At 40.9% G+C, this 23,595-nt stretch overlaps 2 protein-coding genes and 1 pseudogene across 2 annotated transcripts; 2 read left to right on the forward strand and 1 right to left on the reverse strand.

Moving 5' to 3' along the window:
• The first annotated feature begins 904 nt into the window (after positions 1-904).
• On the forward strand, positions 905-7,210 carry rnf185 (ring finger protein 185). Its single transcript, XM_048186670.1, has 7 exons — positions 905-1,061; positions 2,808-3,014; positions 3,121-3,139; positions 3,220-3,332; positions 3,540-3,594; positions 4,193-4,310; positions 6,476-7,210. The coding sequence occupies exons 2-7, from the start codon at positions 2,833-2,835 to the stop codon at positions 6,571-6,573; spliced, it is 585 nt and encodes a 194-aa protein (XP_048042627.1). The 5' UTR covers positions 905-1,061; positions 2,808-2,832; the 3' UTR covers positions 6,574-7,210.
• A 5,287-nt stretch (positions 7,211-12,497) lies between these two features.
• LOC125266211 lies at positions 12,498-15,057 on the reverse strand (annotated as a pseudogene).
• A 5,763-nt stretch (positions 15,058-20,820) lies between these two features.
• LOC125266212 lies at positions 20,821-23,390 on the forward strand. Its single transcript, XM_048186671.1, has 2 exons — positions 20,821-21,084; positions 22,342-23,390. The coding sequence occupies exons 1-2, from the start codon at positions 20,949-20,951 to the stop codon at positions 23,073-23,075; spliced, it is 870 nt and encodes a 289-aa protein (XP_048042628.1). The 5' UTR covers positions 20,821-20,948; the 3' UTR covers positions 23,076-23,390.
• The last annotated feature ends 205 nt before the right edge of the window (positions 23,391-23,595 follow it).

Consider the following 23,595-nt stretch of genomic DNA (forward strand, 5'->3'; position numbering starts at 1 on the left):
GTTACTGTAATGTACAGTATTTGCACCATGATTTATGCTGATATCGTCCAAAACCACACTTTGCCAGGGGTGTTTCCAAACTTCTGGAGGGCAGTGTACATATATATACACACTATATTGCCAAAAGTTTTGCTGCATCATTTTTTCGCTTTGATTTTCAGGGTGTCTTTGAATTCAGTCCTCTGTAGGTTGATAATATTCATTTCTATCAAACAATATGGCATCCTTTCATTCCTAACACATTTCCCAGTCCATATCAGTATGGATATCCAGCGTGACTGTTTGCTATTATTTGTTTTACTATGTATTTGGATGTTGTTATATTTTTGATATATGATTTGTATTATTTGCATTGTAAAATGTTTTATATAGTATTATTTACTGCTCACATTTATATCGGCCTAATAATTTGAAGCACTGTGGCTGTAAATAAACTTTAACTGACTCAGGAACAATCACAGACATCACAGTCATCATATCTTCTCACCTTTGACTCTTTCCCTCGTGTATTTGTCAGTTTCTGCTCCAAAATTCACATGATGCTATTAATGTAGTTATTCACACATCACAGTTCCTCCAGGTGGCGCTCGAGGGCTCTTTTGAACCACATTCAAATCTCAGGAAATCTTTTCTTATTTGACTACAATGCATAACCATTAACATGTATAATTTCCAGTTATTCGTACCTGAGGTCCAAAACGTATATCTTCCTGATTAATCGCTTCTGATTTTAGTAATCAGAACGACAGTGATTGGCTCCGCCTCCGCAGCGATGAGAAAAGTAACAGTTCTGGCGTGACGCTACGCTTAAACAATTATTGAATTATATTAACTTATAATGAATAAAAGGAGAACTTGTACGTTTCTATACTTTATCAATCACAGAATCATGCGAATTCTCTGTTGTATTTCGATAGGTAAAACACCATTGGCCTAATGCGTTTGACGTCAGTGGGTTGAACTTCCGGGTAAGAGTAATGTTGACGCAATCCGCTGAAAGTTGAAGAGTGAAGCAGCGGCTTTAATTATTCTCTCTCAGACGGTTTGATGAGACGGATCAGGTAATATTTTCTATTTATACATTATTTATATGCATTATCGCGATGAGTTAACGGACAGTCGTGTTGTTTGAGCATAAGATAAGCCGCTAAAGAGCTAACATCAACAAATCCTGATGCTTGTGTTATTTTGACTCTTAACATCTCGCTTCTGATTACTGTGTGTGTGTGTGTGTGTGTGTGTGTGTGTGTGTGTGTGTGTGTGTGTGTGTGTGTGTGTGTGTGTGTGTGTGTGTGTGTTGATATAAGTGTATATATGCGGATATATGTGTATATATGTTTGTGAGTGTATAAATGAGTATATATATGTGAATATTTGAGTGTATGGTATGTATATATGTTTGTGAGTGTATATATGAGTATATGTATGTGAATATATGAGTGTGTGGTATGTATATATGTTTGTGAGTGTATATATGAGTATATGTATGTGAATATATGAGTGTGTGGTATGTATATATGTTTGTGAGTGTATATATGAGTATATGTATGTGAATATATGAGTGTGTGGTATGTATATATGTTTGTGAGTGTATATATGAGTATATGTATGTGAATATATGAGTGTATGGTATGTATATATGTTTGTGAGTGTATATATGAGTATATGTATGTGAATATATGAGTGTGTGGTATGTATATATGTTTGTGAGTGTATATATGAGTATATGTATGTGAATATATGAGTGTGTGGTATGTATATATGTTTGTGAGTGTATATATGAGTATATGTATGTGAATATATGAGTGTGTGGTATGTATATATGTTTGTGAGTGTATATATGAGTATATGTATGTGAATATATGAGTGTGTGGTATGTATATATGTTTGTGAGTGTATATATGAGTATATGTATGTGAATATATGAGTGCGTGGTATGTATATATGTTTGTGAGTGTATATATGAGTATATATATATGTGAATATATGAGTGCGTGGTATGTATATATGTTTGTGAGTGTATATATGAGTATATGTATGTGAATATATGAGTGTGTGGTATGTATATATGTTTGTGAGTGTATATATGAGTATATATATATGTGAATATATGAGTGCGTGGTATGTATATATGTTTGTGAGTGTATATATGAGTATATATATGTGAATATATGAGTGTGTGGTATGTATATATGTTTGTGAGTGTATATATATGTGAATATATGAGTGTATGGTATGTATATATGTTTGTGAGTGTATATATGAGTGTATATATGTGAATATATGAGTGTATGGTATGTATATATGTTTGTATGAGTATATATATGTGAATATATGAGTGTATGGTGTGTATGGTATGTATATATGTTTGTGAGTGTATATATGAGTATATGTATGTGAATATGAGTGCATGGTATGTATATATGTTTGTGAGTGTATATATGAGTATATATATGTGAATATTTGAGTGTATGGTATGTATATATGTTTGTGAGTGTATATATGAGTATATATATGTGAATATATGATTGTATGGTATGTATATATGTTTGTGAGTGTATATATGAGTATATATATGTGAATATATGAGTGTATGGTATGTATATATGTTTGTGAGTGTATATATGAGTGTATATATGTGAATATATGAGTGTATGGTGTGTATGGTATGTATATATGTTCGTAAGTGTATATATGAGTATGTGTATAATATATATATATGAGTGCATGGTATATATATGTATATATGTGTGTATATGTACATCTCTGTATGTATATTTAATGCATCAGGTTTTGCTGTGTTTAAGTTGAGGTCATCGAGGTGAATGCAGAATGGCCAGTGCAGCGGCCAATGAGAGTTCAGCAGCAGCAGCAGCAGCAGCGAATGGACAGACGGCAGGAGAGAACGGCAGTGGCGGCGGCGGCGGCAGCACTCAGGACAGCACGTTTGAGTGTAACATCTGTCTGGACACATCTAAAGACGCCGTCATCAGTCTGTGTGGTCATCTCTTCTGGTGAGAGCCTGCAGGACTTGCTCATGAAATTGTGAATAAATATGAATCGCTCAACACCTTGTTTTCTCTCTTCTCTCTGGATCGCTCCTGTGGCGTCTCCTCCTAGCTGGCCATGTTTGCATCAAGTAAGTTGTTGCACTGTTTCAGTAAGCGTGCATGATCACGTGACATAACTTCTGAACCGTGTGCCTCTGTGTGTTTGCAGTGGTTAGAAACCAGGCCGAACAGACAGGTGTGTCCCGTGTGTAAAGCAGGCATCAGCCGAGACAAAGTGATCCCGCTGTACGGCAGAGGCAGCACAGGTCAACAGGACCCCAGGTACAGGATATGTCAATGATATTTGAGCTTATAAATATGATCATGCAACAGTAGAAAGTTTCATCAAGTTCCAGATCAAAAGAGAAACATGTGATTTGACTTGTGACACACACACACACACACACACACACACACACACACACACACACACACACACACACACCAGTATATCATTAAATCTGAGTGAATGTTCCTGTGTGATTTCAGAGAGCGAACTCCTCCACGACCACAAGGACAGCGGCCGGAACCGGAGAACCGTGGCGTGAGTGTCTTTCACACCGTCAATAATCTCAATATAAGCAGGCTGTTCTTTTTTCATGAGCTCATCAGATGGTATAGAGGAAAAAAGTCACACATTTTTTGGAATATATACCATTAAAGGCGTTTGCAACGCTGGCGTATCGTTGCACAAGATGTTTGTGATGAAACTGTTACATGGATAGAGGTGCTGTAGTGCCGACCTGTAGGTAATTCATTAGTCAAACGAGCCGTCCCGGCGGGGCTTATTACGGGCGTCTCTGTGGACAGAAGCTGGAACGAGTGATGACAACATCCGACGTTTAAGGTTGCATCACATTTCGCTCTCTCAACTCTTAAAGGTCTTGCGTAATGATTATTTACCATAATACTTAACTGGATAAATATACAAAACGACTCGAAATGAAGAAAACGTTAACTCGCCCTCAGACCCGTGTGACTTTCTGTTAGTGGGACACACACGCAAACGTGTTTTCTCTTTTTCATAAAGTGAAAGCAGGTGATGAACAGCAGCTCCAAAGTCAGTCATACAGGTTTGGAATGGCATGAGGAAGAGTACATGATGTAAATCAGATGTGTGAGGATATGATGTGTGTTTGCAGGGATTTCAAGGCTTCGGCTTCGGAGATGGAGGCTTCCAGATGTCTTTCGGTATTGGCGCTTTTCCGTTCGGGATCTTTGCCACGGCATTCAATATCAATGACGGAAGACCACCTCCAGGTAAAAAAAATAAATAAAAGTACTTATTAATAATGAACTTAAATAATAAATAATAATAAATGAACTTAAGAAAGGATGATGCAAATGAATCGAGTCACAAGTTTTGAATTGTTTTCCAGCACAAATTTTCCAGCACAAATATCTAAACATTCTTACATCAAGATACAGTTACTGGAGAAGAGAAATGACTGAAGAAATCAGGTGTTATTTTCTGAAAAGAGTTATTAAAATTGAGTGACTTTATGCTTAAAACAAGTAAAAAAACAACAACTAATATTCCCTTTGAATTAAGTTTATTTTTCTGACTCCACTGGCAGATATTTGTTCTTGTTTTAAGCACAAACTTTATTTTGATACATTTTTTCAGAAAGCAATACTTAATTTAGCTGTAAACAGAAATTAGAGGCCAATCACCACAGAGGCAGAATGAGGAGCTAAAAATCAACTCAACGATCATCAGATCGACTGCAACAATGAGGAAAGACATTTTGAAGACGATTTTAATCAAAAAAAGTTGAAAGCCCATAAATATAATCACTTGTAATGTAAAATAATTGCTTATTACTTTTGCCAATAGGTGGAGTCCAATAGGAGGAGTTAAAAAAAATAAAAAAATGGAAAATGTTCATGATGTGAGCTAATTTTGGTGAAAATCAGACCAGTGGTCTAGGAGGAGTTAGAAAAAGTAGGTTTTTAAAGAAATTGAAAATGGCAGATGGCAAGTTTGAGCAAATATGGCATAATTCAGCATGACTCAAGGAATCTATCAAGACCAGTTGCATTAACCTTAATCAAAAGTTATTAGCATTTTTGGAAATTTCATTATAACTTTGTCTCAACTTTTTGAGTACCTTCAGGGCATGGTCCCGATGACACATACCGAGTTTCGTAATGATACGCTAATGCGTTCTTAAAATTCAGCATTTTAGGACAAAATTCAAATGGCCAGTATGGCGAAAGTAGGCGTGATGCACTGAATCATAAGAGACCAGTTTTATGAATTTTGGACAAAGCATTCAGAAGTTATAAGTAAATTTTTCATTAAAGACAATTTTTCATATCCCCTCACCAGTAGGTGGCGCTGTGCTGAAATGCTGCACGTGGCCTCAGGTCATGCTTGGGATGACATGTACCAAAATTGGTCTGAATACGCTAAAGCTTTGTGGAGATATAGCCTCGTGTCCAGTTTGGCGTGCTCTTCGTTATCTAAAATCTATCAAGACCAGTTTCATTACAATTGGCCAAATTATTTAAAAGTTATTAATTTATTTTTGGAAATCTGTCTAAACTTTTTGAGTACCCTCAGTACATGGTCACATGACAATGACACATACCGAATTTCATAACGGCACGCTAATGCGTTCTTAAAATACAGCATTTTAGGACAAAATTCAAAATGGCCGACGCCCACAATAGCCATTATTTGAAAATTGGGTGTCATTCGACTAGGCATGATGTACTGAATCAGATTAGACCAGTTTTATGATTTTTGCAAAGCATTCAGAAGGTATAAGCAAAAAAATCTTTTTTCATATCTCCTGACCAGTAGGTGGCGCTGTGCCAAAACGCTGCATGTAGCCTCAGGTCATGCTTGTGATGACATGCACCAAGTTTGGTCTGAATACGCTGAATACTTTGCGGAGATGCAGCCTCGCTTCCAATTTGGCGAGGTCTTTGTCGAATTAGTTTGCGCGTTATTCGAGAACGGTTGGGTTTATCAAAAAGTGTTTCGCCAGCATGATCTGATTCGATGATGGAAAATTACATCAAAGGGTGCAATCAAATGGTTCAAGGGTCATTAGCATAAATGTAAGTGAAAATTTGGACAGTTGGTGGCGCTAGAGGGTTTGAGTTAGAGACACCAAGTTTGCTGTGTTTGCTGTTGGGACTGTCCTCTATCAGTGTGCCAAACTTCATAACTCTTCACCATACGGTTCTGTGGGCTGCTGTAGACTCACACAGAAGAAGATGTAAATGTATCTTGATTTAAGAATGTTTAGATATTTGTGCTGGAGAGCGACGGAAACACTGAGGAAGAACATCATGTTTTGAGATGGACAGTTTAACTGCGAGGCGTTATTAAAGCATCTCAGTGTGAACTGAATCTAATGATGCATGTTGTGATCCTCTGTGACGAATCAAACTCTTCTTCTGTCCCTCGGCAGCGGCTCCAGGAACCCCTCAGCACACGGACGAGCAGTTTCTGTCCCGCCTCTTCCTGTTTGTGGCGCTGCTCATCATGTTTTGGCTGCTTATCGCTTGAAGAAGGATGACGGGACACGATAATCATTCTTCCTAAAGATCCACTCACTAAAATCCCAGCAGTGCCGTCAGGTTCAGTAGTGCAGGCGTGTTTCTCCTGATGGGATTTTGAAAGGAAACTGGTTAACCCGTCTGGGGTCTTTTTCTGTGAAAGAGATGGTGACTGCATGTCTGTGATACTGTCACATGTGATTGACTCTCCTGATAATGTTTGCTTTTCTTCCTAGATTTTAAATAAACTCCAGAGTCTTTATTTCTCTTGGGATCAGATGGTTTATTGGATTCTTCTACAGTTACGGTGCCAAATGATGTCACTGGTGTTAATAAAGCAAGTCTTGATCAGATTTGGAGAAATCCTGTGAATGCATTAATGTACTTCTGAACAATAACCTCGAAGACTTTACATTAACATACAATAAAGCATACTTTTTTCCATTCAAATAAAAAGGTTTTAAAAGATAGAGGCTTAACATAATTTAGAACTTTGTGATAGCACATGACAATTTATTCATATAAAATCTAAATGTTTATAATGTAAACTTTTGGAAACATTTTGGGTGCAAAATATCGCTTGCCATGTGGAAGGCGTAAGCACATGTTGACTGTCAAGATGGTGATTAAAATTAATTTTAAACATGTTTTTGAGTTGTTTTATTTATTTATATTTTTACTTCATATCAGTAGTGTCTGTTTTTCATCACAGTTTCTTTGTGCAATACATTGATGGAAATATCACTGCTGTTGTAAAGTGACTATTTTCACCAATAACATTCTCTTCTATTAAACAAAAGTCCTCATGATTTTAAAGTATTTAAACCTTCTTCAGCATCATTTGAGTGACATTCATGTCTAAAGTCAGCAGCATCAGCCATGTGAGTGTTTGATGATGTTCACACTGCAGTTTATAACCTGATCTTTAGATCTGACTCTCCTCACATGAAAAATCATGCTTTGGTAAATCTCAATTATGACATACTAAGTAATAATTATAAGATTAAAAAGTCAAAACTGACATATATCAAAATTATGATGACACGTTAAATCATGATTATGAAATTAAAAAAGTCAAAATTATGACATAAAATGTTGAAATGATGACTTTTTGTCATAATTATGACTTGTCAATTTCAACTTATGTCCAGTCCTGATTTTGACTTTTTATCTCATAATTATGACAGTTCAAACTGACTTTTTAAGTTTTTTTTTTTTTTTTTCATCTCATGATAGTGTCATAATATCCAATTTTGTCATAATTATGACTTTTAAAGTCAGTTTTAACTTTTTATATCATAATTATGACTTGTCAATTTTTAATTTGTCATAATTTCAGCTGTCATAATTTTGACTTAAATCAATTTCAACTTTATGTTGGCATAATTTTGACATTTTATATCATAATTTTGACTTTTTAATAGAACTATGACTTTTTTAGTCAGTTTCAACTTTTTATATCATAATTATGACTTAAGTCAACTGTCATTGACTTTTTGTCATTTTTTATTTCATGACTTAGTGTCATAATTTCCCATTTTAATGTCATAATTATGACTTTTTAAGTCAACTTTTTATATTTTAATTATGACTTGTCATATTTTTGAATGTCATAATTTCAACTTTTGTCATAACTGACTGCTCATAATTTTGACTTTTCATCTCATAAATACAACCCGAATTCCAGAAATGTTGGGACGTTTTTTAAATTTGAATAAAATGAAAATTAAAAGACTTTCAAATCACATGAGCCAATAGTTTATTCACAATAGAACAGAGATAACATAAATGTTTAAACTGAGAAATTTTACAATTTTATGCACAAAATGAGCTCATTTCAAATTTGATGCCTGCTACAGGTCTCAGAATAGTTGGGACGGGGGCATGTTTACCATGGTGTAGCATCTCCTCTTCTTTTCAAAACAGTTTGAAGACGTCTGGGCATCGAGGTTATGCGTTTCTGGAGTTTTGGTGTTGGAATTTGGTCCCATTCTTGCCCGATATAGGTTTCCAGCTGCTGAAGAGTTCGTGGTCATCTTTGACATATTTTTCTCTATAGGTGAAAGATCTGGACTGCAGTCAGGCCAATTCAGCACCCGGACTCTTCTTTGATGAAGCCATGCTGTTGTAATAGCTGCAGTATGTGGATTTGCATTGTCCTGCTGAAATACACAAGGCCTTCCCTGAAATAGACGTCATCTGGAGGGGAGCATATGTTGCTCTAAAACCTTTACATACCTTTCAGCATTCATAGTGCCTTCCAAAACATGCAAGCTGCCCATACCGTATGCACTTATGCACCCCCATACCATCAGAGATGCTGGCTTTTGAACTGAACACTGATAACATGCTCCCTCCTCTTTAGCCCAGAAGACACGGCATCCGTGATTTCCAACAAGGGTTACTCGTCTGACCATAGAACACTTTTCCGCTTTGAAACAGTCCATTTTAAATGAGCCTTGGCCCACAGGACATTCTGGACCATGTTCACACATATCTTCCTTTTTGCATGACAGAGCTTTAGTTGGCATCTGCAGATGGCACGGCAGATTGTGTTTACCAACAGTGGTTTAGTTGGCATCTGCAGATGGCGTGGCGGATTGTGTTTAACGACAGTGGTTTAGTTGGCATCTGCAGATGGCACGGGGGATTGTGTTTACCGACAGTGGTTTAGATGGCATCTGCAGATGGCGCGGCGGATTGTGTTTACCGACAGTGGTTTAGTTGGCATCTGCAGATGGCACGACGGATTGTGTTTACTGACTGTGGTTTAGTTGGCATCTGCAGATGGCACGGCGGATTGTGTTTACTGACTGTGGTTTAGTTGGCATCTGCAGATGGCGCAGCGGATTGTGTTTACCGACAGTGGTTTAGTTGGCATCTGCAGATGGCACGGGGGATTGTGTTTACCGACAGTGGGTTAGATGGCATCTGCAGATGGCGCGGCGGATTGTGTTTACTGACTGTGGTTTAGTTGGCATCTGCAGATGGCACGACGGATTGTGTTTACTGACTGTGGTTTAGTTGGCATCTGCAGATGGCACGGCGGATTGTGTTTACTGACTGTGGTTTAGTTGGCATCTGCAGATGGCGCGGCGGATTGTGTTTAACGACAGTGGTTTAGTTGGCATCTGCAGATGGCACGGGGGATTGTGTTTACCGACAGTGGTTTAGATGGCATCTGCAGATGGCGCGGCGGATTGTGTTTACCGACAGTGGTTTAGTTGGCATCTGCAGATGGCACGACGGATTGTGTTTACTGACTGTGGTTTAGTTGGCATCTGCAGATGGCGCAGCGGATTGTGTTTACCGACAGTGGTTTAGTTGGCATCTGCAGATGGCACGGGGGATTGTGTTTACCGACAGTGGTTTAGATGGCATCTGCAGATGGCGCGGCGGATTGTGTTTACCGACAGTGGTTTAGTTGGCATCTGCAGATGGCACGACGGATTGTGTTTACTGACTGTGGTTTAGTTGGCATCTGCAGATGGCGCAGCGGATTGTGTTTACCGACAGTGGTTTAGTTGGCATCTGCAGATGGCACGGGGGATTGTGTTTACCGACAGTGGTTTAGATGGCATCTGCAGATGGCGCGGCGGATTGTGTTTACCGACAGTGGTTTAGTTGGCATCTGCAGATGGCACGACGGATTGTGTTTACTGACTGTGGTTTAGTTGGCATCTGCAGATGGCACGGCGGATTGTGTTTACCAACAGTGGTTTAGTTGGCATCTGCAGATGGCGCGGGGATTGTGTTTACTGACTGTGGTTTAGTTGGCATCTGCAGATGGTGCGGCGGATTGTGTTTAACGACAGTGGTTTAGTTGGCATCTGCAGATGGCGCAGCGGATTGTGTTTACCGACAGTGGTTTAGTTGGCATCTGCAGATGGCACGGGGGATTGTTTAACGACAGTGGTTTAGTTGGCATCTGCAGATGGCACGGGGGATTGTGTTTACCGACAGTGGTTAAGATGGCATCTGCAGATGGCGCGGCGGATTGTGTTTACCGACAGTGGTTTAGTTGGCATTTGCAGATGGCACAACGGATTGTGTTTACTGACTGTGGTTTAGTTGGCATCTGCAGATGGCACGACGGATTGTGTTTACTGACTGTGGTTTAGTTGGCATCTGCAGATGGCGCGGCGGATTGTGTTTACCGACAGTGGTTTAGTTGGCATCTGCAGATGGCACGGGGGATTGTGTTTACCGACAGTGGGTTAGATGGCATCTGCAGATGGCGCGGCGGATTGTGTTTACTGACTGTGGTTTAGTTGGCATCTGCAGATGGCACGACGGATTGTGTTTACTGACTGTGGTTTAGTTGGCATCTGCAGATGGCACGGCGGATTGTGTTTACTGACTGTGGTTTAGTTGGCATCTGCAGATGGCGTGGCGGATTGTGTTTAACGACAGTGGTTTAGTTGGCATCTGCAGATGGCACGGGGGATTGTGTTTACCGACAGTGGTTTAGATGGCATCTGCAGATGGCGCGGCGGATTGTGTTTACCGACAGTGGTTTAGTTGGCATCTGCAGATGGCACGACAGATTGTGTTTACTGACTGTGGTTTAGTTGGCATCTGCAGATGGCGCAGCGGATTGTGTTTACCGACAGTGGTTTAGTTGGCATCTGCAGATGGCGCGGGGGATTGTGTTTACCGACAGTGGTTTAGATGGAATCTGCAGATGGCGCGGCGGATTGTGTTTACCGACAGTGGTTTAGTTGGCATCTGCAGATGGCACGACGGATTGTGTTTACTGACTGTGGTATAGTTGGCATCTGCAGATGGCACGGCGGATTGTGTTTACCGACAGTGGTTTAGTTGGCATCTGCAGATGGCGCGGGGATTGTGTTTACTGACTGTGGTTTAGTTGGCATCTGCAGATGGCGCGGCGGATTGTGTTTAACGACAGTGGTTTAGTTGGCATCTGCAGATGGCGCAGCGGATTGTGTTTACCGACAGTGGTTTAGTTGGCATCTGCAGATGGCACGGGGGATTGTGTTTACCGACAGTGGTTTAGATGGCATCTGCAGATGGCGCGGCGGATTGTGTTTACCGACAGTGGTTTAGTTGGCATCTGCAGATGGCGCGGCGGATTGTGTTTACCGACAGTGGTTTAGTTGGCATCTGCAGATGGCGCGGCGGATTGTGTTTACCGACAGTGGTTTAGTTGGCATCTGCAGATGGCGCGGCGGATTGTGTTTACCGACAGTGGTTTAGTTGGCATCTGCAGATGGCACGGCAGATTGTGATCTTTTGATGATGTTATGCACTGTAGATGATGAGATTTGCAAAGCCTTTGCAATTTGACGTTGAGGAACATTGTTTTCCACAATCTTTTTACGCACACTTTCACAGCTCTGCCCAACTTTACTTCTGACTCTGCCTCTCTAAGACATCCCTTTTATAGCTAATCATGTTACAGACCTGATATCAATGAACTTAATTAGTTGTTAGATGTTCTCCCAGCTGAATTTTTTCAAAATTTCTTTAGGCTTTTTTAGTCATTTGTTGCCCCCATGCCAACTTTTTTGAGACCTGTAGTAGGCATCAAATTTGAAATGAGCTCATTTAGTGGATTAAAGTGTAAAATTACTCTATTTAAACATTTGTTATCTATGTTCTATTGTGAATAAAATATTGACTCGTGATCTGAAACTCTTTTACTTTTCATTTTATGAAATGAACTTCTATACCCCATTTGCACTGGATTCATTGATGCCACTGTGTCTGAATCCACTGGTTCACTCATGAACTGTTCATCGCTTACACTATCAATGCTGCATTTCATCAGATCATGAGGTTTTATCTGAGAGAATGAAGAAGCTAATATGTAAGATATTCGATCACTGCATAATTCCCATAATTCCACACTAGCTTTCCTCATGTTTTTAATCAATCAATCAATGCAACAAAAAACTGCAGACAGCTTCATTCAATCACTGGCAAACATTTTATTCACTGTTTATCAGTTCTGTACATCTGAGCTTCTTATGAAAATCCAAAAAGCTAATAAAATAAATGCATGAAGCAGCAGTTCGCACCAAGACATTTAATGTTGCAAGAACATTTTCACTAGTGATATTTCACAGAACAGGTTCTTTAGCACCACTAAATATCGGACTGAACCTAGTCGAATGGAAAGGGAATTTATTTCCACATTCGTACTGAGATGTATACAGAAATAAAGCATCTTTCAATGTTTTGGGGTCCAATGCAAAAAACGTGCATTGGACCCCGTGCATGAAACGCCAACGTGTTCATTCGTCTTTGAACTCTGCGTCAAACATGATCTGCTGGATCTGCATTTTGACCGCAGCTCTTTTCTGCGGCGTCAGTCTTTTGAGGGCAGGGACGTAACTCAAGAGAAACAACTCGTCCTCGTCAAACGCTCGCTCGGCTTTCTCGCAGCTCTTCAGCTGCTCTTTCTCCGCCGTCTGGCCGCTGAGGTCGCTGGGTGAGGCCGACGGCGTCAGCAGCGCAGGAGCTGCGTTCGTCACGACGGCCGGCTGCGGTGAAGCTGAACCGGACGCCTGCGACACCTTCAGACCCGGAGGCAGACCGGTGACGACCGCCAGCTGTTTGACGGGGGCGAGCTGAGTGACGATAGACAACGGCAGCTGCGACAAGGGATTCAACTGAGCCGCGATCGCCGGCTTGATCTGATGCTTCGGCTCCACCGCGTTCAGAGGAAACTTGCTGCCGGACTTTGCTTTCTTTTCAACGCTGGACTTTGAATCGCCGCCGCTGGACTCGTCGAGCGACTCCTCGGGCGAGTCGTGAGCGCTTCCATCCGCGTCGTCCAGCTCCTCCAGAGCCTCTGCTTCACTGGGACGCTTCCTCTTTCTGATATGAGCGTCCAGAAACGAGAGGCTTTCTCTATGCGGCCAGTAATGCAAGCGCCGGCCGCCTTCTTCCTTCTTCATCTTGCACAGTCTCCTCTCTCGGATGTATCTGTCCCTGATGGTCTTCCATCTTCTCTTGCATTCCACCACTGCAGCGGAAACACATCAGTGTCAGTCAGTGTTAAACTCTCTGATCAGACGCTTCATGAATCAGGCGTGAGATTCGACTCTCGGCTTCTGTTCAGAAACATGCAAATAATCAACATGCATCATAAAAATGCATGAACGCTTTACGTGTAAACACTTTCTCTTGTCAAAAACACGATCTACTGCTGAGACACTCGCACCGGAAAAACAGTATTTTTCTCCTCCATAGAAAGCTGTTAAAACATCTTAATGCATTAAAGACAGTGATAATAAAAGATCAAATTCAGTTATTCATGATGCATATCATACACAGGCAGACACAGATGAGAATATGAATGAAACACGCTAAACTGCACATTAAAGTCGACATGAAATGTAATTTTCTTCTCTATCTGAGTGAAACGCTTCTCAAACAAGAACAAATGTAGGGCGGGGCTTGATTTTGTTGTTGCATAAATCATTTATAATAAATACTGCGAAAATAAGAATGGCCAGTTTTGATTTCATGGTGACTTTAAGTATTTTAATATAAAAGCATTATAAAGAAAACGTGCATCACTTCATGTGCATCATCTGTATCAGTCAGTGTTTAATATGAAAATCATAATCAGAAAGAGCTTTATTGCTGAGTGTATTTACACACATAAGAACTTTTTCTCAGTAAATGAAGCTTCAGTGATACATCATAATAAAATGAAAGAATAGAAATATGAAAGTATAAAGACACAGAATAGTCATATTCACAGCTAAGTACGCTCAATAAGGTGCCTATATTAATATCATGTTTCGGTCCAATAATAAGCCGTTTATATATCGCACAGCATCATAAAGCTTCACTCATACAGTGAATCAGATCGATGTGCGCGAGACTTTATGCCTCAAAGTTCTTCAAACAAACAGAAAGTCGCGCGTTTAGAAACATCGAGACGAGCAACAGAATTAAAGCAGGTATAAAAAGTTGAAATATAATAAAACTGCACATATGGAGCTCAAGAACGCGCACTAAATGACTCCCTGTTGACTTCATCATATAGTCCATCATTTATACCGCTAGCGACGCGTCAAATCAGAACGCGCTTTTGATTTGTGTTGATCAAAATAACGCAGTTTGATTCAGACAGACGCGTTCTAGTTGGTTGAGTCTCCAGCAGTGATCATGGTGTGTAATATCATCAAGACCAACACAACACAAACACTTTTCAAAGTCAAACGCTTGACGAGCGCGCGGCCAAACGCGCGCGTAATGTTGACGCACTGACCGGAGAGCCCGACGGACGCGGCGACCTCCCTCCACGCGTTCACCCTCCGCTCTGAGCTGCGATAATCGTGCAGCGACACGTTGTAGAGCACCGGGTAAGCGTAGACGGTTTGGATGAGTTTCTCACTCACGGCCATTGAGTTTATTGGCTTTGCTCGATCTGAACGCGCTCCCGGAATTGCACAGTCGCGTCAAAAGTGCGCGACACGCGCCTCTATAGCGCAAGCGGGACGTCATGGCGGGAGTTTGGACCAATGAGATGTGACTGTGGGCGGGTCTATGCGGAGCGTCGCGTCACAAATAGAAACACAAGCGTCAGTCAAAAGGTCTTGATGTTGACGAGCAAAATATGGCATAATAATATTAATAATATTCATAATAAGTTTCACAAGACTTAAGTCAGTTTTAAACAGTAAGAGAAGTAAAAGTAGATAAGTATTCACAAAATCTTTCATTCATGGTCTAAATCTTCATATTTCTTCTTGAATTCAGCTAATTTCATCCTTCAGACACAATTATAAAAGTACCATAATTTTTATACTTTTTAAGCATCTGTATAGTTCTTGTATAAAGAACAAATTTTTTTCTTTTTCTAAAGTACAGTTAGATGTATTATTTAGCCTATTTATTTACTGTAATCTATTTTTTACATTTTTTCCCTCATTTATTTGTTTGTTTTAATCATGCTTATGCAGTATGAGGTCATTATGAGTGATTTCTGTCAACATCAAATGGTTATTTAATTATTTTTATATTATTATTCAGCAAAAGCCCATGGAGTCACTTATTTTCTCATTTAGATGAATCTAAAAGTACTTTATCCGATAAAGTTCATTAAATGTAAAGTATTACTTCCTATGACGAAAATCTTCTTAATAAATCTCTTAAAGGTATGAAAGTGAAGATGCGCTAGTCTTTTGACATATATATGTGTGAAAAGCTTTTTAAATGTAGGGCAACGCTTTTTTCAAAGATTTTGTCTTTGGAGAATTGATATTGGATGGTTGTGGTTTGCTATTGGTGGATCTCATGTGAGTGACAGGTTGCCCCGCCCTCATCATCAGAGAAGAGATGGAGGAGAAGTTATTCTGATTCAAGATTACCAGGAACATGAATTTTACACAATAATGATGCAGTGACCTCTGCATTATGACTTATTATGCCCCAGCTCACAGTCTCCTGTGTCTCCCGCCTCCTCTTCCAAGTTCAGCCAGTCCATCAGCTCCGCCTCCGCTGGTTCCCTTCAGCCCCTCGGCCTCTCCTTCTCCACTCTATTGTGTGGAATTGCCTCGGGGCTTCAAGTTTCCAGCTTCACCCAGGCAGGAGGATTCTCAGCTCCGCCTCCAGCCACTGATCCCGTCACTCCACCTCGGTCCGTCGTCCTATCAGATCCGCCTTTGCTGATTCCCTCCCTCAGCTCCACCAGAGACCATCGTCCTTACGGCTCCACCGGGCTCACTTGTCCCTCCGCCTCGGTCAGAAGTCGCTCAGTCATGTTTGCAGCGCTCCGTCTCTCCAACCCTTTCGGCTCCGCCTTCCCTCAGGCTCCACCTCGGTCCCACTGGCTCCACCTCCATCGGTCCATCTATATCCACACCCAAGCCTCCTCCATGGCTCCTCCCTCCCTCGACTCTGCCGTGGGCCTTCGTCCTGTTTGCCCGCCCGCCTGGCTACTTCAGCTCCTGGATCCTCCTTGACTCCTCCCATTGTCTCTCATCTGTCCACAGCCAATCACACTCTCCACGTCCTCCTCCAGAGCCCCGCCCTCCTCAGTTATTCATCCAAAACTATTTAAATCTGTTCTGATTCAGCACCAGTTCTGCTGAGACAAGCACTTATGCAGAGTAAAGGATATGAATTTACAATATAAAGACCTGGTTAATGAATATTATTTTGATTGCATGACTGATGATCTAATTTATGTTCATAAGAGAAGCCATCGCCATGTATGACTCCTCGTACAAACGATTTGCATAATAACATTTAAAGCGGCAGTCGTAACTTTTTTGGTTAAAAATTATCCAAAATCAATTTTTGAGCTAGTACATTACCAGCAAACTCTCTCCTTACCTTAGGCCAATTCACAACGGTAAGCTTGTAATAATTTTTTATAATTCGAGTGGGACTGGTAGGTTTCCATGGGAAATTCGAGCATGCAGCCATTCGTCTTCATGTCATTACGTCACGTCTGTTTACATGAAGGAGTCGCAGCTAGTAGGCTATATCACATGTGAGGCAGATCATTTATAGCCTTTTCTCACAGCAGCTGCAATAATTAAACTTATCATTTTGATGGTGGATACGACAAATTAACATTAGAGATTAGACTGTACAGAAACTGAAATCTACAGGTAACGCTAATACACACTAAATACACACAGTCACGCAATGCTGATGTTGTTAACAAAGTATAACAATAATAATAATTTGCACAGTTTGATGTGATCCGAGCTAAGCGATTGTTAGATATAAAAATCATTGGCAGCGCGATTTATTGTAATGCTTTTTTTCTCAGTTGGTCAGAACAAAAGTGGCAGATTTATTACTTAGCTACTTGTTCAAATGACATTTTCTGGTGAAAATTCTTATTTTGGTCATACTTCCAAGACTACAATCTGTGATTCTGAAGTACAGCATCCACACCGATGTGTGACTGACAGCAAACATCAGATTCATCCAGGCTGAGGAGCCGTGCCGAAGCACAACCCACATAATAAGATGAAAATTCTGCAAATAACTGCAATTGCAGGTTTCAAACAGAGATGGCGACAAAGAGGCAAAACTTACGGACTGCAGCTTTAATGATGCAAAAGTGTCATTTTACACACACAAAAAGGATTTTTATAGCAACACTTATAAAACTCTTACTTTGTAAGTTGTTGCAATGAAATAATTTATACAGAAATACAGCATCTTTTATATAATGTAATTATGAAACATGCATTAATTATAAAACACACTCAATATCTAGTAAGCATTGCACTCGATCACTGTTCATTCGTCTTTGAACTCTGCGTCAAACATGATCTGCTGGATCTGCATTTTGACCGCAGCTCTTTTCTGAGGCGTCAGTCTTTTGAGGGCAGGGACGTAACTCAAGAGAAACAACTCGTCCTCGTCAAACGCTCGCTCGGCTTTCTCGCAGCTCTTCAGCGGCTCTTTCTCCGCCGTCTGGCCGCTGAGGTCGCTGGGTGAGGCCGGTGCGTTTGTTCTCATGTGTATGTGCTCCTCCAGAGCCTCTGCTTCACTGGGACGCTTCCTCTTTCTGATATGAGCGTCCAGAAACGAGAGGCTTTCTCTGTGCGGCCAGTAATGCAAGCGTCGGCCGCCTTCTTCCTTCTTCAGCTTGCATTCCACCACTGCAGGGAAGAACAATTTCAACAATTTATTCTTAATAACTACACTGAGATCAGCTTTTAACCAGGGGAAAACAGCCCTCAACATGTGTTTTCTGTCATGTGTGTATTTATTATGCATGTATATAATAAACCAAATACATCACGTTTATTATATTAGTGTTATTAACTAATGGTAAGCATGGTTGTTTTTTTAAAAACAAGCCAAGTTGGTTAGAAAATGGACAAACCCAGCGACTGGGTTAAATGTTTGCCCAACCTGCTGGGTAGTTTTATTTAACTCAACTATTGTTTAAAAATGACTATATGTCTGGCTTAAAATGAACCCAAAATAGGTTGGAAATTAAAAATCAGACACATAATTACTAGAGGAAACAATAATAATCAAAAGGCGAACATTTATTAATGAGCAATTTAATGTAAAACTACCCAACAGGTTGAGCAAACATTTAACCCAATCACTGGGTTTGTCCATTTTCAACCCAGCTTGGCTTGTTTTTAACCCAGCATGTTTTAGAGTAGGGACCTGAGATATAAATCAACATATTCTATAGGCTTATTCTCCATACACAATGGATTTTTGAGCTTTTTGGCTGGAATTGTGTCTGTCCCTATTAAAAAAACCCATTACAGAACACTAGAGCCTGTTTAGGCAACTAAGCGTCTCACTTCTTGTGAATATTATTTTACATAATAACTGTGTGTACGAATAATTCTACAGTATAAATGTTTATCACTATGATGTACAGACCGCGCGCGCGTAATGTTGACGCACTGACCGGAGAGCCCGATGGACGCGGCGACCTCCCTCCACGCGTTCACCCTCCGCTCTGAACGCCGAGAATGGTGCAGCGACACGTTATAGAGCACCGGGTAAGCGTAGACGGTTTGGATGAGTTTCTCGTTCTCAGCCATTGAGTTTATGGAGTTGCTGCTGAGACGCGTTCTTTAGATCGTATTTCCGGAATCGCACAGGCGCGTCAGAGACGCGCGACTCACGCACCTCAAGCGATTGGTAGATCACCGTTTGAAAGCGGATTAAAAGTGAACGAGGTCCAGCTCTGGGGTGCGTTTCCCGAAAGCATCGTTGGTGAACCATGGTCGTAAGTCCCATTGAACTCTATTGGTAACGACGGAACTTGCGACCATAGTTCGCTTTGGGAAACGCACCCCTGTTTCGATCATTTTGATTCGTGATCATAAAAAAGTCACAGAGAAGAGAAACATCATGATGGGAATGAGTGCAATAATTCTCCTTCTAGAGACGCTGGACTAGATAATTACATGTGAGAGAGTCAAATTTATTTCCTACTTATCTTTGAGATATTTTTTCTTCAGCCAAACACAAAACAATCTTTATTCTGTTGAATAATTCAGTCTGTTACTACAGAAATGACACTTTAAAACTGACTTAAAGGGTTAGTTCACCCAAAAATGAAAATAATGTCATTAATTACTCACCCTCATGCCATTCCACACCCGTAAGACCTTCGTTCATCTTCAGAACACAAATTAAGATATTTTAGTTGAAATCCGATGGCTCAGTGAGGCCTGCATAGGGAGCAATGACATTTCCTCTCTCAAGATCCATTAATGTACTAAAAACATATTTAAATCAGTTCATGTGAGTACAGTGGTTCAATATTAATATTATAAAGCCACGAGAATATTTTTGGTGCGCCAAAAAAAACAAAATAACAACTTATATAGTGATGGGCGATTTCAAAACACTGCTTCAGGAAGCTTCGGAGCGTTATGAATCAGCGTGTCAAATCAGCGGTTCGGAGCGCCAAAGTCATGTGATTTCAGCAGTTTGACACGCGATCCGAATCATGATTCGACACAAAAGATTCATAACGCTCCGAAGCTTCCTGAAGCAGTGTTTTGAAATCGGCCATCACTACACTCTAAAAATGCTGGGTTAAATATGGACAAACCCAGGGATTGGGTTGTTTTCACCCAGCCATTTTTTTCAACCAATTTTGGATTTATTTTTTTAGCCAGCAATATAGTAATATAGTAAAAGGCATGCTTTTGCTCACCCCCAAATAAGGTCAAATTTGTGAGGTATTTTAAGCTGAAACTTGACCAGACCAGAGACTTTTATAACCTCTTGTGAAAGAGGGCATAATAGGTGCCCTTTAACCCAACCTGCTGGGTTTGTCCATATTTAACCCAACTTGGGTTGTTTTTAACCCAGCATTTTTTAGAGTGTATATAAGTCCTTATTTTGTTTTGTTTTTTGGCGCACCAAAAATATTCCTGTGGCTTTATAATATTAATATTGATCCACTGTACTCACATGAACTGATTTAAATATGTTTTTAGTACATTAATGGATCTTGAGAGAGGAAATGTCATTGCTCAGGCCTCACTGAGCCATCGGATTTCATCAAAAATATCTTAATTTGTGTTTCCGAAGACTAATGAAGGTCTTACAGGTGTGGAACGACATGAGGATGAGTAATAAATGACAGAAGTTTCATTTTTGGGTGAACTAACCCTTTAAGTCTTGTGAAACTGAGAGTTGTGTCAGAAAACACACGGGCTGAATATTATTATGTCATATTTTGCTCGTCAACATCAAGACCTTTTGACTGACGCTTGTGTTTCTATTTGTGACGCGACGCTCCGGATAGACCCGCCCACAGTCACATCTCATTGGTCCAAACTCCCGCCATGACGTCCCGCTTGCGCTATAGAGGCGCGTGTCGCGCACTTTTGACGCGACTGTGCAATTCCGGGAGCGCGTTCAGATCGAGCAAAGCCAATAAACTCAATGGCCGTGAGTGAGAAACTCATCCAAACCGTCTACGCTTACCCGGTGCTCTACAACGTGTCGCTGCACGATTATCGCAGCTCAGAGCGGAGGGTGAACGCGTGGAGGGAGGTCGCCGCGTCCGTCGGGCTCTCCGGTCAGTGCGTCAACATTACGCGCGCGTTTGGCCGCGCGCTCGTCAAGCGTTTGACTTTGAAAAGTGTTTGTGTTGTGTTGGTCTTGATGATATTACACACCATGATCACTGCTGGAGACTCAACCAACTAGAACGCGTCTGTCTGAATCAAACTGCGTTATTTTGATCAACACAAATCAAAAGCGCGTTCTGATTTGACGCGTCGCTAGCGGTATAAATGATGGACTATATGATGAAGTCAACAGGGAGTCATTTAGTGCGCGTTCTTGAGCTCCATATGTGCAGTTTTATTATATTTCAACTTTTTATACCTGCTTTAATTCTGTTGCTCGTCTCGATGTTTCTAAACGCGCGACTTTCTGTTTGTTTGAAGAACTTTGAGGCATAAAGTCTCGCGCACATCGATCTGATTCACTGTATGAGTGAAGCTTTATGATGCTGTGCGATATATAAACGGCTTATTATTGGACCGAAACATGATATTAATATAGGCACCTTATTGAGCGTACTTAGCTGTGAATATGACTATTCTGTGTCTTTATACTTTCATATTTCTATTCTTTCATTTTATTATGATGTATCACTGAAGCTTCATTTACTGAGAAAAAGTTCTTATGTGTGTAAATACACTCAGCAATAAAGCTCTTTCTGATTATGATTTTCATATTAAACACTGACTGATACAGATGATGCACATGAAGTGATGCACGTTTTCTTTATAATGCTTTTATATGAAAATACTTAAAGTCACCATGAAATCAAAACTGGCCATTCTTATTTTCGCAGTATTTATTATAAATGATTTATGTGACAACAAAATCAAGCCCCGCCCTACATTTGTTCTTGTATGAGAAGCGTTTCACTCAGATAGAGAAGAAAATTACATTTCATGTCGACTTTAATGTGCAGTTTAGCATGTTTCATTCATATTCTCATCTGTGTCTGCCTGTGTATGATATGCATCATGAATAACTGAATTTGATCTTTTATTATCACTGTCATTAATGCATTAAGATGTTTTAACAGCTTTTTATGGAGGAGAAAAATACTGTTTTTCCGGTGCGAGTGTCTCAGCAGTAGATCGTGTTTTTGACAAGAGAAAGTGTTTTCACGTAAAGCGTTCATGCGTTTTTATGATGCATGTTGATTATTTGCATGTTTCTGAACAGAAGCCGAGAGTCGAATCTCACGCCTGATTCATGAAGCGTCTGATCAGAGAGTTTAACACTGACTGACACTGATGTGTTTCCGCTGCAGTGGTGGAATGCAAGAGAAGATGGAAGACCATCAGGGACAGATACATCCGAGAGAGGAGACTGTGCAAGATGAAGAAGGAAGAAGGCGGCCGGCGCTTGCATTACTGGCCGCACAGAGAAAGCCTCTCGTTTCTGGACGCTCATATCAGAAAGAGGAAGCGTCCCAGTGAAGCAGAGGCTCTGGAGGAGCTGGACGACGCGGACGGAAGCGCTCACGACTCGCCCGAGGAGTCGCTCGACGAGTCCAGCGGCGGCGATTCAAAGTCTAGCGTTGAAAAGAAAGCAAAGTCCGGCAGCAAGTTTCCTCTGAACGCGGCGGAGCCGAAGCATCAGATCAAGCCGGCGATCGCGGCTCAGTTGAATCCCTTGTCGCAGCTGCCGTTGTCTATCGTCACTCAGCTCGCCCCCGTCAAACAGCTGGCGGTCGTCACCGGTCTGCCTCCGGGTCTGAAGGTGTCGCAGGCGTCCGGTTCAGCTTCACCGCAGCCGGCCGTCGTGACGAACGCAGCTCCTGCGCTGCTGACGCCGTCGGCCTCACCCAGCGACCTCAGCGGCCAGACGGCGGAGAAAGAGCAGCTGAAGAGCTGCGAGAAAGCCGAGCGAGCGTTTGACGAGGACGAGTTGTTTCTCTTGAGTTACGTCCCTGCCCTCAAAAGACTGACGCCGCAGAAAAGAGCTGCGGTCAAAATGCAGATCCAGCAGATCATGTTTGACGCAGAGTTCAAAGACGAATGAACACGTTGGCGTTTCATGCACGGGGTCCAATGCACGTTTTTTGCATTGGACCCCAAAACATTGAAAGATGCTTTATTTCTGTATATATCTCTTTCCGTTTGACTAGGTTCAGTCCGATATTTAGTGGTGCTAAAGAACCTGTTCTGTGAAATATCACTAGTGAAAATGTTCTTGCAACATTAAATGTCTTGGTGCGAACTGCTGCTTCATGCATTTTTCATTTTAAGCTCAGATGAATGTAAAATATGTTTGCCAGCTACATTTTGTCTTTTGTTTGGATGGTTCGTAAAAATAAATGTGAAATAATAACACAAATGAAAGTTGGAGAATCATTTATTATACATTTGAGCTTCTTTGTCCAGCTCTGCTCATTCATCTACCATAACGTCAAACATGAGATGATGTTTCACTTCACAGCACTTTTCCTTTACTGTAAAAAACACTGGGTTAAACACAACCCAATTTGGTTTGTTTTCAACCCAAGGGCAGGATATACATAGGACAAAACACGTTAGGTTAA

The sequence above is a fragment of the Megalobrama amblycephala genome, linkage group LG4, assembly GCF_018812025.1.
Source record: "Megalobrama amblycephala isolate DHTTF-2021 linkage group LG4, ASM1881202v1, whole genome shotgun sequence".
NCBI classification, from domain to species: Eukaryota; Metazoa; Chordata; class Actinopteri; order Cypriniformes; family Xenocyprididae; genus Megalobrama; species Megalobrama amblycephala.

Excerpts from the sequence above, each read along its gene's own strand:
- rnf185 (XM_048186670.1), top strand. The coding sequence starts at position 2,833 with ATGGCCAGTGCAGCGGCCAATGAGAGTTCAGCAGCAGCAGCAGCAGCA. Across the intron at positions 3,333-3,539 it reads ACAGGTCAACAGGACCCCAG|AGAGCGAACTCCTCCACGAC; the intron begins GTACAGGATATG and ends GTGTGATTTCAG. Across the intron at positions 4,311-6,475 it reads TGACGGAAGACCACCTCCAG|CGGCTCCAGGAACCCCTCAG; the intron begins GTAAAAAAAATA and ends GTCCCTCGGCAG.
- LOC125266212 (XM_048186671.1), top strand. The coding sequence starts at position 20,949 with ATGGCCGTGAGTGAGAAACTCATCCAAACCGTCTACGCTTACCCGGTG. Across the intron at positions 21,085-22,341 it reads CGCGTCCGTCGGGCTCTCCG|TGGTGGAATGCAAGAGAAGA; the intron begins GTCAGTGCGTCA and ends TTTCCGCTGCAG.